Source organism: Alosa sapidissima, chromosome 7 (genome assembly GCF_018492685.1).
Source record: "Alosa sapidissima isolate fAloSap1 chromosome 7, fAloSap1.pri, whole genome shotgun sequence".
Taxonomy (NCBI): domain Eukaryota; kingdom Metazoa; phylum Chordata; class Actinopteri; order Clupeiformes; family Clupeidae; genus Alosa; species Alosa sapidissima.
In genome coordinates this window covers 35,257,016-35,271,353 of record NC_055963.1, presented here as the reverse complement: position 1 = coordinate 35,271,353, position 14,338 = coordinate 35,257,016, and the positions used below count along the sequence as shown (strand labels likewise).

Genomic DNA, 14,338 nt, shown 5'->3' with positions numbered 1-14,338 from the left:
TTAATTTCCCAAACATTGAACTGTATTACTACTCAGCCCAAGCTTTTTACATCAACTCTGTTATTAATAGATCAGAGGAAGATCCCTGGATAAAAATAGAAGATTACCAACTCAAGCCGGACAATTTATTTTTAGCTATGTTTACAAAACGTAAAATCAGTAGTTCTAATTTTGTAATTAACAGTACACTAGGGGCATGGAAGAAGATTAAAAATATTATAGGAGTGCATATTAGTCTTCCTAGGAATACACACCTGTGGAACAATCCATCTATCACTATTCAAAGTTTAAAACTAGAATGGCAATCATGGATTAATAGAGGAATAAGTACTATCTCTGACATTATATCCCAAAACAAAATTCTGACTTTTGAACAGCTCAAAAATAAATTTAACTTAACACATAATGAAACATTTAGATATCTACAATTGAAAAATTGGATATCACAGAATGTTGAGCTAAATTATAATACTGAATCAACAACATTAGAGAAGCTTTTTATGAAAATTGGAGAGAAAAAGAAACTAATTGGTAAAGTTTATAAATGTTTGATTGAGTCACAGGTGGATAATTACTCCTTTAAAAATATATATGATGCTTGGAATAAGGACCTTAATATCATAGATACACATACAAAATGGAAGGAAGGACTAAACCTAACCAATAACATTACCATCAATGAAAACCTGAGGCTTACACAATATAAGCTCATGACAAGAATATATTACACAAAATCTAAAATACATAAATTTGACCCATCATCCTCTGCTTTGTGTGTGAAATGTGGCTCTCATGTGGACACTCTTATACATGCCTTCTGGGAATGTAAGAAAATTAAACAGGGTTGGCTGGAAATTCAAAAGTTGTTGACTGAAACCTGCAAAATTGAGTGCAAATTAACACCTACACTATGTATTTTGCAGAGGACAGATCATCTGAAGTATCCAATAGGATGGCAGATTCTTTTTTCCTCCTTGGTTTATAAGAAAATCATTTTGAAACATTGGAAAGACACACAGGCCCCATCCATGCAGGCATGGAAGGGATTGATGAAATATTATTTAAGTATAGAAAGAGCAATGTGTGAGGACAGAAATAAAATAGAACAATTTAATAGAGTATGGCAGGACATTTATGAATCTTTATAATCAAATGTTGGGCAAGTTATAAGGACCACACGGGAGAACCTCATGGAGAACAATGTGTGAGTGTAGGGGTGTTAGTGCGATCATGTCGTGTGTGTGTGTGTGTGTGTGTGTGTGTGTGCTAGGGCATCCAGCAGGTATGTATGGAGTATGAAAGGGTATTGGTGTCCTAGGTATATATAGGTGCATGGGTGTATGAGTAACAGAATGTGAATACCATGCCTGAGTAGGATTGTAAATTGATAATAGTTAATATGTCTGTACTGGTATAAGCAATTTCTGTTACATGTATGAAATCAAATAAATATAATTATAAAAAAAAAAAAAAAAAAAAAAAAAAAAAAAATTCACCAGCAGCAGTGTTAGTTGCGTAGGCTACGTGCATTCTCTCTCCTGCTGATTTGCGTTCAGTAGCCAAATGCGTAATATTGCAAAAGTTGAAAAAATAAATGTGTTTATTGTAGCCTACAGAAAATAAATAGCCTACTATCATACTGTCAGTTAATTGGCTACAGTGCAGTGAAGAGTTTGGAGAGTAAAGTTACAGGGCAACTTGAAGTTTCATGAAAATAATTTACGAACCAGAACATAAAGACCATGAAGCTTCTATTTCTTGCAGCTGTTGAAACACCCGCTAGATAGTTTAAATACCCACTAACATTCGTTTTTGCAGTACAGATTATTTCTGAATGTTATTTGTCTACTAGGCCTAGCCTAGGCTACTGGCTGATTTATCAAACAAGTGCTTTCTCGTTCGTCCTCCGCAAACTACAGGTGTTTCGATAGAGAGCCATTGAATAAGCGATGCCAAGCAATTTCTGTAACACTTTGTGACATTCAGCAAATATCTCCTCATTTAATGTAAGTTCCTTCGGACAATAGGCCTTTACGTTCTACTCTACGTGCAGTTGTCCTCCATCTCAGTTGCATCAGTTTTCTAATTTTAAGGGTTCTAAAATATGACTATATGCTTCACTGAATCCTTCTCGTATTCTTTCATTTGTCCAGCTAACTTTTCCATTGAAACTAGCCATTTATGATGGATTACACACTCGACATTCTGAAATATCCTGCACGATCAAGGCCAACTTAAGTTATCAAGCAGCCACTGTGTCAGCACAGCAGCATGAACTTTACACATGATGGCAGAGCCACTTTACAAAATGATAAACATCACAAAAGTCATAGTGAGGGTCATTAAAGTGATGACTTACGTTAACTCAAAGACGCACACAGAGCAGGACACACTGGAGTGCTGGGTTGAGATGAACAAAAGAGTGAACTGAGGGCGAGCAAACAATTTATCCTGGTCTGAGCCCCTGCTCTGGAGCTACAGGGTTTCCCAGCAGGTAAACTGGGTGTGGTTAGGTGGCAGAGCCAAACAATCATGCAATTTCTCCACAGCACTTTCACCTCAAGCCCTCCTTACACTGACAGACTTTGGAAAGATTTGCAAAGATTTGGAAAAGATTTTAGAAAGACTACAGTCTCAGACCCTCTCACATCTAAAGACAAGTAGTAGAGTTTTAAGTCACAGACTATGATTTTGCAATGACTAGGGATCTTGCAGGGTCACTATTTACAAGACTGCAACACGATTCCTTTAAATCATTACCCATCGTGCAATAGATAAACTGGAACTGAAAATTATAGCCTACTAAACTCAAAGTCATATTTTCGTGTTTCTGCAGCATTGTTTGATGCGTGACATCCTTATGACCTATAGAGTTGTTCTGTCAAGTGGAAAAGCCGACTAAATATGTATAAGAAATTACAAATATTATAAGAATAACAAATAATTATAGGCTACAGCTGTGTCGGAGTCAATAAGATAAACAGCCTATAATTATACAGTTATACTTGCCTTGCATTACAAGTCCATATTGACAAGTAGCTGTAATGTTATAGTGTGCTAACCTCAGTCACATTCACATGGTGAAAATGTGTATTGGTAAACACACAACAAGAAAAACTCCAAGCATGGAGGGGCAATTAGACATTTGTAGAGATGAACACTAATAGATGAAATATAAATATGATAGACTTAATGATGAAGGAAAAATTGTAAACAAAGAAGTTCCCCTGAATGTCATAGAGTGTCTCGGCATTCTGATTCTGATGACTGTGAATGTTGATTGGCTTATGTCATTCAGGTGCTGTTCAATGGTGTGAATCTTAAATGACCAATAGCATGTGCAGCTTGATCCTAAAGTTCTAACAGGGATTTGAACACTCAACCTAAGAAACACCAGTACAAGGCATTATCCCACTGAGCCACTAACAATCATACACATTGAGCAGTCACATTCACATGGTGAAAATGTGTGTTGGTAAACACACAAGAAAAACTCCAAGCATACATTTGACAATAAAATTAAGGGCTTTCCTGAAAGAGTACACCTGAAATCTTTTTGAAATTCTGGGACAATTAGACATTTGTAGAGAAGAACACTAATGGCTGAAATATAAATATGATAGACTTAATGATGAAGGAAAAATAGTAAACAAAGAAGTTCCCCTAAATGTCAGAGTGTCTCAGCATTCTGATTCTTGGCAACTAATGACTGTATGTTGATTGCCTGATGTCATTCAGGTGCTGTTCAATGGTGTGAATCTTCAATAACCAAAAGTATTCGAGCTAGAGCCTAAAGCACTACCGGGGATTTGAACTGTCAACCTATCAAACACCAGCACTAGGCATTATCCCACTGAGCCACTGACAATCATACACATTGGGTAGTCACATTCACATGGTGAAAATGTGTGTTGGCAAACACACAACATCAAGAAAATTCCTAGCATACATTTGACAATAGAATTAAGGGCTTTATAAAAAAGAGTACAGATCTGAAAATGTGCACTGTTAATGGTATCCACATAATTATGGTTGTATGGTTCTCCACGAAAAAAAATTACTCATATAGGAATATAGGGGATATAGGAGAAATGGGCTGAGTGGTCGAACTTTATTGGTCTATATCTCTGAAATGGAACAACCTATCCAAATAGTGATAGTCTGTGAAACTTTTTATGATGTTTAGCTTTTCTCTGAAATTGTGGCAAAAGTAAACATTTTTAGAGCATAAGACCAGGGTGAAAAAGATGCATCTGAATGTAGAGATTAATATGATGAAAGAATTTTGAGTCTAGGTCAATCTGGTAAGGACAAATAAGCATTTTTGACAAGAGCGCCACCTTTGGGTGCAGTACCCCAAATTTTGGGTTATGGGTAGTGGGGGGTACTGGTAACAATACTTGAACATGTGAAGTTTCTAGGACTTACGGTTTATAGGAATATAGGTGATCTAGGAAAAATGGCCTAAGTGGTCTAACTTTATTGGCCTATATCTCTGAAATGGAACAAAATATCAAAATTCTGAATGATAACTTTTGTGAGGCTTGGTCTAAACATTGTCTGTGAGAATTTTGGTGAAGATTTGATTATTTTTGAAGAGTGTGAAACTTTTTATAATGTTTGGCTTTTCCATGAAATTGTGTCAAAAGGAAACATTTTTAGACCATAAGACCAGGGCCAAAAAGATGCATCTGAGTTTAGAGATTAATATTATGAAAGAATTTTGAGTCTAGGTCAATCTGATAACGAGAAATTAGCATAATTAACTTTTTTCCCCAATAGCGCCACCTTTGGGTGCAGTACCCCAAATTTTGGGTTATGGGCAGAGGGGGGTACTGGTAACCATACCTGAAAATTTGAAGAGTTTCGGAGCTACCTTGACATGCTGCCACTGTTGTCGGCGCCGGAGCCGCTTGCAATAAAGTTGGTTAAGCTTAATTAATATATTAGTAATATATAACTATCAGTATGGGGGACCCTTATAATAAAGTTGGTTAAGCTTAATTAATATATTAGTAGTATATAGCTATACGTGTGGAGCCCCTTATTATAAAGTTGGTTAAGCTTAATTAATATATTAGTAATATATAACTATCAGTATGGGGGACCCTTATAATAAAGTTGGTTAAGCTTTATTAATATATTAGTAATATATAACTAGTCAGACGGTAAAGGGACTGAGACCAAAACTGGCTTATCACATTTATTCCTTTAGGAAAAGTTAAAACAAAACAACAAGTAGTTGAATGGGCTATTTTACATGCATCATTCCTATACCATCACTGTCAGCCCTACTAGCAAGGGAGACATGCGACATGGAATGTTCAGGTGCACAAAACAACATTATTATTTATATTCTGAGACTCACTAAACAACATTGCACAAAACAACATTATTTATTAATATTCTGAGACTCACTAAACACTCACAGACGTAGACCATACGGAGGTAATGCATAAACATAATGCTAAACTAAATGTACATTCATTTCCTGCTAGACTGAATTGCACTTTCCATGCACACTAAGCTAAACTACACTGAATGCATGGAAAGTTGCTAGCGGAGTTTACAGCTAGTCACGTTAGACTCAGTGTGTATGAACTCGTGGTCATAATGAAAACATTAATAAACGTTCTCTAAGTTGCTAGAATTGCACCCAAATCTTAACAATACATGTAAAGTAACATAATACAGGTGGTATATGAAAGTTTTCAACTTAAACAACATTTTACAGTTACAAAATTAAAACAAAGTGGGGAGAGCTTTATACAGTCAACCTACGCAATGCAAAGCATACCGCTTCTGATCGGCTATACTTAGAACCGGACCCGCGTCACACAGAGCAGGTTGTTTGCGCCATGCCCCTTTTGAGGGGAAAACATTCCCTCAGAACAAGCCAGAGTGAACCGGTAGACATGTACCAACCACACAGCTAAGAACCCCTCCCTGAGTTTCTTTTGCCTACCATGTCCTCAAAAAAAATCCTGACAGAAGAAAATTATGGCTACAAGCCATAAGAAGAGAAGACCGTATGACACTTCTGGTCACTGAGTGGGGTTGTTGCACCACTTCGTAGCCTACTCGGGAGACTGAAGGGACATGTTTTTATATTAATTGAATTAAGCTTTTGTAGGTATCTTTCACGGTCAACGACCGGCAAAGTGGTTATGTATTGAGTGGTCATATTGATTTGTGGTATTTTTTGTTATTATTTACTCCTGCGATTTCTGTACGAATTACGTTTATTGACCCTAATTTGCATTGGAGTTAATGAGAGGGGTTGTTTGTTTTCCCCCCGAAAGGGGCGGGAACGTTTGTCACGAGTCAAGTTCCCGGATGTGCCGGTCTAAGTATAGCAGTATAGCGTTTCTCCAAAGGGGGCTCCAAAACACCAATCTCAATAAAGCTGCTTAATTACGGCGAAAATCACATACAAACACTAAACTACATTTCTAACTCTGTTACACCCCCTCCCCTGAATTTCACCAAATTCAAGCAGCAACCAAATAGTACTTCCAAAGGCAAAGAGTACACTACTTTCAAACACTAGACAGAGTCACCAATTACAGGACAGCCAATCACAGAGGTATCCAATAAGGATGAAGTGGAAGAAGAGGAGCGCAAACTCTCACACAACCAACCACTGGCAGTAGGGTGCCTTATACACCCACAAGACCATAAAGCCATAAACCATAAATTCCATAAATTATCCACAAAGCTAATCAGAAAGGCTAGATAAATAATAATATGTCATTAACTTTTATATTAGCATATAGTTTGTAAATAAACATTTAACATTTAAATGATGTAAGAAAAATATTTTTAAAAATATATTTAGTTAACTATTAACATATATTAATACAATATTAGTTAATAGATTTGTTAAAACATTAACATACAGATTTTATGCAAACAACTAATATTTAATTAATGATGAAAAAACTATTAACTTGTGCCAAATAGATATTTTAGTAACAATTAACAAATATTAACAAAGGGTTAGGTAATTACTAGTTTGCTATTTATTATGGCACCTTATTTTGGAGTGTTACCGAAAATTCTAATTGCTGACAAATTATTTAGTTGTTAGCAACTAATTGATCAATCAACTAATCGTTGCAGCTCCTGTCTTTTTATCAGTATGGTCTACACTTGGCTCCACAGCAGCATATCTTGACATGTGATAAGAGGATTGTCTTTTCGAACACATAGATGACACATACTTAAGTTTTTAGGTAGACCAAACATGATACAAAATATTGTGCCTGATCTACTTAAAAAAGGTAAGGCAACTTTTTGCATCAGATGATTGTGTATATAATGCAAGGCTAGTCTTTGTATAGTCTACTTAATTTCTTGAATGTAAGACATGAGTTTTGGAAGTAAAGTCTACTTAACTTTGCAAGTAAAGTCAACTTAGTTTAATTAAGTCGAATTTACTCATAAAATAAGGTTCAGTCATTTACAAAACTAAGTTGACTTTACTTGAAAAATTAAGTTGAATTTACTTGATAAATTAATATTGACTTTACTTACAAAACTCATTTTTTACACACAAGAAATTAAGTAGCCTATACAAAGACCAGCCTTGCTTTAACTACATATTAATCTGATGCAAAAAGTTGCCCTACCTTTTTTAAGTAGATCAGGCTCAATATTTTTATCAGTCCATCATCTGTCCCCTTATCTTATAGTGTTCCACAGGGATCAGTGCTTGGTTGTATTTTATTCTCACTGTACATGTTTCCACTCAGTCAAATCAGAGACTTTCTAATGAGGAGCACTCAAAAAATCCTTCGTAGAAATGCATGGGCCTAGTTTGTAATATCACACCCCTTCCTCGGCAAAACGTCGACATGTGAATACATTAAGCCAATCATGTGGTGTGATGTGAATACATTGAGCCAATCATATGGTGTGTTGTGAAGACATCGTGCCAATCATGTGTTGTGATCTCGCCGCTGGAGCAAGATTGGTGTCGTGAAGCCTTGCGTACGCGCATTTCTGCCGAAATGGATGCCCGACAAGTGCCCAAAAAGCGTATGGCCGCCGAGTGGAGGGACTTGCCTAAAAGGACTAATTATCCTATATAATGGTCAAATTATGAAAAAGCTCGGTATATCCTCATCCTTTTTACCACCTTAGAATCTTAAGTAAAGCCTAAACTATGTTTTCTTTCAAAGACTTTGAGATATTGATTCATGCCTTTATTTCATCCCGCCTGGACTAGTGTAACTCTCTTTATTTTGGTGTCACTCAGTCCACTCTATCCCAACTTCAGATGGTGCAAAATGCAGCTCCAAGGCTGCTCACCAAATCTAAAAAGACAAATTTCTCCAGTTTTGAAATCTCTGCAATGGTTACCTTTTTGTCTTTAAAGCGTTAAATGGACAAGCTCCCCAATACCTTAGTGAGCTTTTACACTTTCACTGCCCTCCCAGAACTCTGAGGTCATCAGATAAACTACTGATCTCAGTACCTCGGAGTCGTCTAAAAAATAAAGGTGACTGTGCTTTTTCAGTAGCTGGGCCCAAGTTGTGGAACAACCTGCCTTTTCACATTAGATCCACACCAACTATTGGTGCTTTTAAAGCCAAGTTAAAAGAACATATGATATCATTGGCTTTTAAATGAAGTGTGGAATGTAATTACATAGGCTATATATATATGTACATATTATGTTTATATATATTTATATTTATTTTTTATTTTTTTGAGCACTTTGGTCAACCACAGGTTGTTTTAAATTGTGCTATATAAATAAACTTGACATTGATAAGAGTGATGTTTTTGCCAAAAAAATAAAGCCAAAACACGTCCGTGAATTTAAAGATTTTAACCGCATGCTGTGAAGTTACATGTAGGTCTCTTTTACGGAGGAAACCCATGTTAAAATAAAACTCTGTAGTCACAAATTTGATCGTGTTGGTATGAATATATGTTGTAGTATGATATGTGATTCCTACAGTGTAAAAAATATATACTAACGTCTTAGAAACGTTGTAAAATTATTCAAATAGATTAAGAAAGGCACCGCTATGGTGATTACTATTACAATGGTAGATTGATTTGTTTAGATCCAGTGAACGCTACGTCATGGCTTCAATACTCTATTTGATTTCCTCAAATTTCCTGTGTAGCTGATTCACTCATCAGCCACAGGTGTGCCAACAGCAGAGCTCACAGGAGAGCCAGGGAGTGGGTGCAGTGGGTGTGTTTTATGTGTGTGTGTGCATGCGCCTGTAATTATGTGTGTGTGTCTATTAAATCAGTCTAACTTGTTTGGCTATAGGCTACTTGTAGGCAATAACTACCCAAACCAGTGCCTGTTCAATATGGGCAATTATATAAAACCAGACTTACTGGCCTGACAATCAGTGCATGCGATAACCACGAGTGCCTGTTTAGTATACAATATCGACTTTGGCCAGAACCTCACACAGACCTTAGAAAGACAGAATGGACGGACAGCGGACAGGATTAGCAGCAGTGCCTGAGATGGACCCTTCTCTGAGGTAAAGAGCTCAACCAATACTGCTGTCCCTTCGCACTCTCTTCCTAGTCTATTGGTACTCAGCATGTTATCACCATTTCCTCCCAACAACTTTAACATGACCTTGCTGGTTATGTGTTCTGTGTCATAATCAAACGTATGAGATCCTGCAAAACACAGCTGGCTCTAATGTTGCCGAGGTTACACAGACGTTTCATATGAAGAATCAGAGTTCCATCACAGTTGTGAAGTTATCTAAGTTAACAAAGCTCTTTTTTTCACTAAGAAATTGCATTGAAAAAGAAATGTATTTAACCCTATTTTCTTTTTAATATGCCATCATGTGAAAATATCCAAAGTTTTAAGGTAATGGGATCTGTGTACTTTACCGTTCATTCATTACTCTATTTGGGTAGGGAAATGGAAAATGGAAAAACAATATGGTATGGTATATGACTTTTTGAAGTTCTATAGTCACTTGCTAAGGTAAAATGATGTTGCATTTTCGGTCCGTGTACTTTTTCGTTCATTCATTATTCTATTTTGGAATAAAATATTAAATTTAAAAAAGGGTGCAGCTTAGTTTTTTGTTTAAAAGAAAAAAAAGCAGAAATGACTGTGTTCTGTTTTCAAAATGTATTTGTGTCATCAAATAATAGTATTACAAAAAATGGACGACATTTCCGGTCATTTCTGAATTTGCAATATTTATTTGTTCGTTTATTCACCAAAATTCACACGGCGGCCAACTTGTTTTGACGTAATGCTCAAGGTGGGAAGTTCGTGTGTGTGGATGTTGTGGATTGTATCAGTCACGAATGTCTGCTGTGTGCCTGGGTGTAATTCCTACTTCAAAAGACGGGAAAAAGACAAAACACGTTCGTCCCACCGGTTCCTGACAGACACCAGATTGAAGAGAGAGTGGATTTCAGGACCATTTTGACCTAGGATTACAGCTGTTGCGTCCGTGTACCTTCTGTTCATTTGATTTTCAAATTCGAAACGAAAATTGAAAAACGACCTTATATCTGTAATAACAAAATGGGAAATTCCCTCGTGTTTTTGTTTTGGGTCCGTGTACCTTCTGTTGACTTGATTTTCAAGGTTGAAACAGTGATCAAAAAACGGATTTGAAGACCTTTACCTAAAACAGAAAGCACAAATATTGAAGCATTTTGTGGAAAAAATAATCAAATATACAATGAGGGTTTGAATTTCAATATTGTAATTTCAATTAGTCATTATTCAAGTTAAAAATGAAAACCCAGGCACACGAGGCCACCACACACTCAACAAGCTAGGCTACTGCATGCTGGCAGCATTTTTTGCCACTCCCCGAATGGATCATTGCTAGCCTATATGTTCATCAAAGGGAGCAAGATGGTGATGTTGAAGGACAGTGATCTGCACATAGAAAAAAAATCGCCAGAACATTCCAAGCTTCTCATTTTGATCGACCCAATAAATGTACTGATTTGAATCTTGTTGCCTCAGTTGTTACAATATGAATATAAATATATAAATAGCCTACGTCCTTGATCAGCTGGCTACTATGCTTCCTTAGGCCTTATCACGTGCACCCCCCAATGCAAGGACCGCTCATTCTGGATTCTTTCTCCATTACTATTCTCCTTCAATGAAATTACAAGAAGGAAGCTTTTCTATCGCAGTTGAGGACACCATATTGTTTTCTCAATGTGCATGATTTGAATAGGTGTGGTCATGCTGAAAAAGCCTGCAGATAATATCCAGTGTTCCAACTTTCATGTAGACTGATTAGCTTACTGTAGATTTGGGGGGATTTATGTTGTGGTGTAGGTGGCGATATGTAGGCTAAGGTGTGTATTTTGCTTGGTTACTTTTGTTAAGTATTATGCAATGGGATTTACTTGTCTAACAGATACTGTTTTGTACATGGTAAGAATCAAGTTGCTGTCTTTGACTTTAACAACACAACTGACTGTTTTTTTTTTTTTTTTTTCAGGCAAGATAAATGTGAACAAGCCAACAGCACCAAACGTCTGAGCAAGCAGATCCTTGCCATTATTGTTGTTGGTTCCATTATTCTTGTTGGGCAGTATTCCCTATGGCCAACATTACAACCTTCCCATCCAATACCAGTTCACTTCCAGATGCAGGAGGCAAAGGTCATCAGTTGGACAAATTGGTCAGATTCTACCACACTAAAACCCATCAAAAGTAGTAGGCCTACCATCATTCTGCTGTGGTATTATCCCTTTCGTGGAAATACCAGAGTAGCTGCCAGTTATTGCAATGATAAATATGGCATTACCGACTGTGTCTTAGTGACCAATCAGTCCTGGTTCCCCAAAGCAGACCTGGTTGTCTTCCACAACCGTGAGTTGGTCACTGAAAGGCGTACGTTACCACTGAATCTGACTCGGCCAAAAACCCAGAAATGGGTTTGGCTATCCTTGGAGAGTCCACCGCACAATGGAAATATGAGGCCCCTCGCCGGTCACTTCAACTACACCATGTGTTATCGCCGGGACTCAGACATTTACACGCCGTATGGCTGGCTTGTGCCAAGCAAAGCTCCTATTGGCACAACTGTTGATGACTTCATACCAAAGGGCAAAACTGGTCTGGCCTGTTGGATAGTGAGCAACTTCAAGGCTAGACATTTGAGGACACAAGTGTACAACAAGCTGAAAAATGTCATCCCGGTGGATGTGTATGGAGGAGCAAGAAATAAACGTATCTCTGCTGATACTGTCCTACCCACAATATCTCGTTACTATTTCTACCTCTCCTTTGAGAACAGCGTTGCTACAGACTACATCACGGAGAAAGTTTGGTCAAACGCTTTTAAGGGTGGTGCCATACCAGTGGTTTTAGGCCCGCCACGGGAACAATACGAGGCAGTCTTGCCAAAGAACTCCTTCATCCATGTGAATGACTTCAGCACAGTAGAGGAACTGGGCCACTTCATGAAGACACTGGCTGCAGATAAAGAGCGCTACGCCACCTACTTCGCCTGGCGTCTGAACTATACCGTTGGTGGGTATAGAGGATTTGTGGAGAGACTGTGCAATGTCTGCCCAATTCTTAGCAGTTTGCCTACATCAAAGATATATCAGGACTTACATGGCTGGAATTGGCAATGAAAGCTGGAAGAATTTTTTTTTTTTTTTTTTTAAAGGGCTACTGGTAGCCTATGCAATCTCACTTGACTTTAAGGCACTTTAAGACATATTGGCACCTTCTGTGTTCTTTTAGAAAGTGTTTGTTCAATAACTGCTCAGGTATACATAGTAGCCAATACTCTTTGAAATAGGGCAAGTTGACACAAATTCAGTCAATTATTACTTTAGTATTATTAGGCTACTATATTGTCCTTGAGATGTCAATTAAAGTTACCCACAACCCCTTAACCCGGTTAAGACGAACTGAGACATGGCAAACAGATGGCTGTTTAATGAAAGCACTTCCAGGGAAGTTGAAAATAATCAAATTTGCTTTTAAAAATCAGGTAAACATTATTAGCTTAGTCTAGCTGCCACTTCACATACAGTAGCTCGCAAGATAGATTGTGCAGAGGGGAAATTTCTAGCCAGCTATCTCAAAGGCACACACACACACACACACTCCAATGTTTACACCAAACAGTAGGCTTATTGGACCTTTTGCAGAACTGTGCAGATGCATGCTGACCTTTTACACAACGCAAACAAGCCCAGCATGCATCACACTCAGCCTGATCTGCACAGTGCTGCAAGACATCAAATTGACATTAAGATATTCAGTTAGTGAGTTGCTTCTAGGGATTATGAGAAAATGGTACTTTGTCAATGTCAATTTATTTATATAGCACTTTTTAAAAAACAACAGTTGACCAAAGAGTATTTGTGTAATTTGTCTGAGAGATATAGGTGGGGGCTTTGACAGTCAAGAATTTAAAGGTCATTAGCAAAATCTCAAAATGAATCCTATGGTGAACAGGGAGCCAGTGAAGGGAGGCTAAGATGAGAGAAATGTGTTCTTGCTTACAGGTACCAGTTAAGGGGTGAGCTGCTGCTTTTTGAACCAATTGCAAATGGGAAAGGGAGGCCTGGCTGAGGCCAACATATAGAGTCCATAAAGGTTAGGCAAGGCTTGATTTCAGATAGGGTTCTTAACTGAAAGAGACTAGCTTTGACTAGTGTTGACTATGGACTTTGTTGTTCTAATGTTTATTTTTTCTCTAAACTGTTTATTGTGGCGTCTCAAGATATGTGGATGGGCACAGGGTGCGATTTGTGTAAAAACCAGGGGGGGGGGATGAAGGAACGATTCATAGCCTAGTAATGTCATGGCTAATAATACCCTATATTATTTTTGCCACCTTTGTAACATTTTAGTTTTAGTTTACCGTGGTGTATGACTTTAAACAGCGAGTGTGCTTGGTATGATGATCAGCTCCTCTAATGCAGGGTAGGACTACGTTTTGACAAGCATACAAATTCACCTTGTTCTTGCCCCATCTGAAATGAAATGACTCCTCTACTTTTGCTGCCTCCATCCTTTCTGTATTTGTTGTTTAAAAAACGTTGTATATGATGGCACTGAAGTCTTAAGTTAGTGAATTGGCTAACAGTGTTAGTTGGTAACCAAATAGCCTACAAATTGCGCTACACGCTGCGTAGGCTACGTGCATAATATTGCAAAAGTTGAAAAAATAAATGTGTTTATTGTAGCCTACAGAAAATAAATAGCCTACTATCATACTGTCAGTTAATTGGCTACAGTGCAGTGAAGAGTTTGGAGAGTAAAGTTACAGGGCAACTTGAAGTTTTATGAAAATAATTTACGTACCAGAACATAAAGACCATGAAGCTTCTATTT

At 37.5% G+C, this 14,338-nt stretch overlaps 2 protein-coding genes across 2 annotated transcripts in view; both read left to right on the top strand.

Moving 5' to 3' along the window:
* The window catches only part of LOC121712881 (alpha-(1,3)-fucosyltransferase 7-like), a 66,736-nt gene extending 52,995 nt beyond the window's left edge, over window positions 1–13,741 (top strand). Inside the window, exons 4-6 of the mRNA XM_042096962.1 lie at window positions 320–327; window positions 6,777–6,784; window positions 12,653–13,741. Coding sequence (XP_041952896.1) covers window positions 320–321 — 2 coding nt within the window. The 3' untranslated portion in view covers window positions 322–327; window positions 6,777–6,784; window positions 12,653–13,741. The remainder of the gene's footprint in view (window positions 1–319; window positions 328–6,776; window positions 6,785–12,652) is intronic.
* LOC121712882 (alpha-(1,3)-fucosyltransferase 7-like) lies at window positions 9,344–12,653 on the top strand. Its single transcript, XM_042096965.1, has 2 exons — window positions 9,344–9,515; window positions 11,478–12,653. The coding sequence occupies exons 1-2, from the start codon at window positions 9,460–9,462 to the stop codon at window positions 12,619–12,621; spliced, it is 1,200 nt and encodes a 399-aa protein (XP_041952899.1). The 5' UTR covers window positions 9,344–9,459; the 3' UTR covers window positions 12,622–12,653.
* Window positions 13,742–14,338: the final 597 nt, after the last annotated feature.

Coding starts and splice junctions, on each gene's coding strand:
- LOC121712882 (XM_042096965.1), top strand. CDS start 9,460: ATGGACGGACAGCGGACAGGATTAGCAGCAGTGCCTGAGATGGACCCT. Junction 9,516..11,477: donor GAGATGGACCCTTCTCTGAG/GTAAAGAGCTCA, acceptor TTTTTTTTTCAG/GCAAGATAAATGTGAACAAG.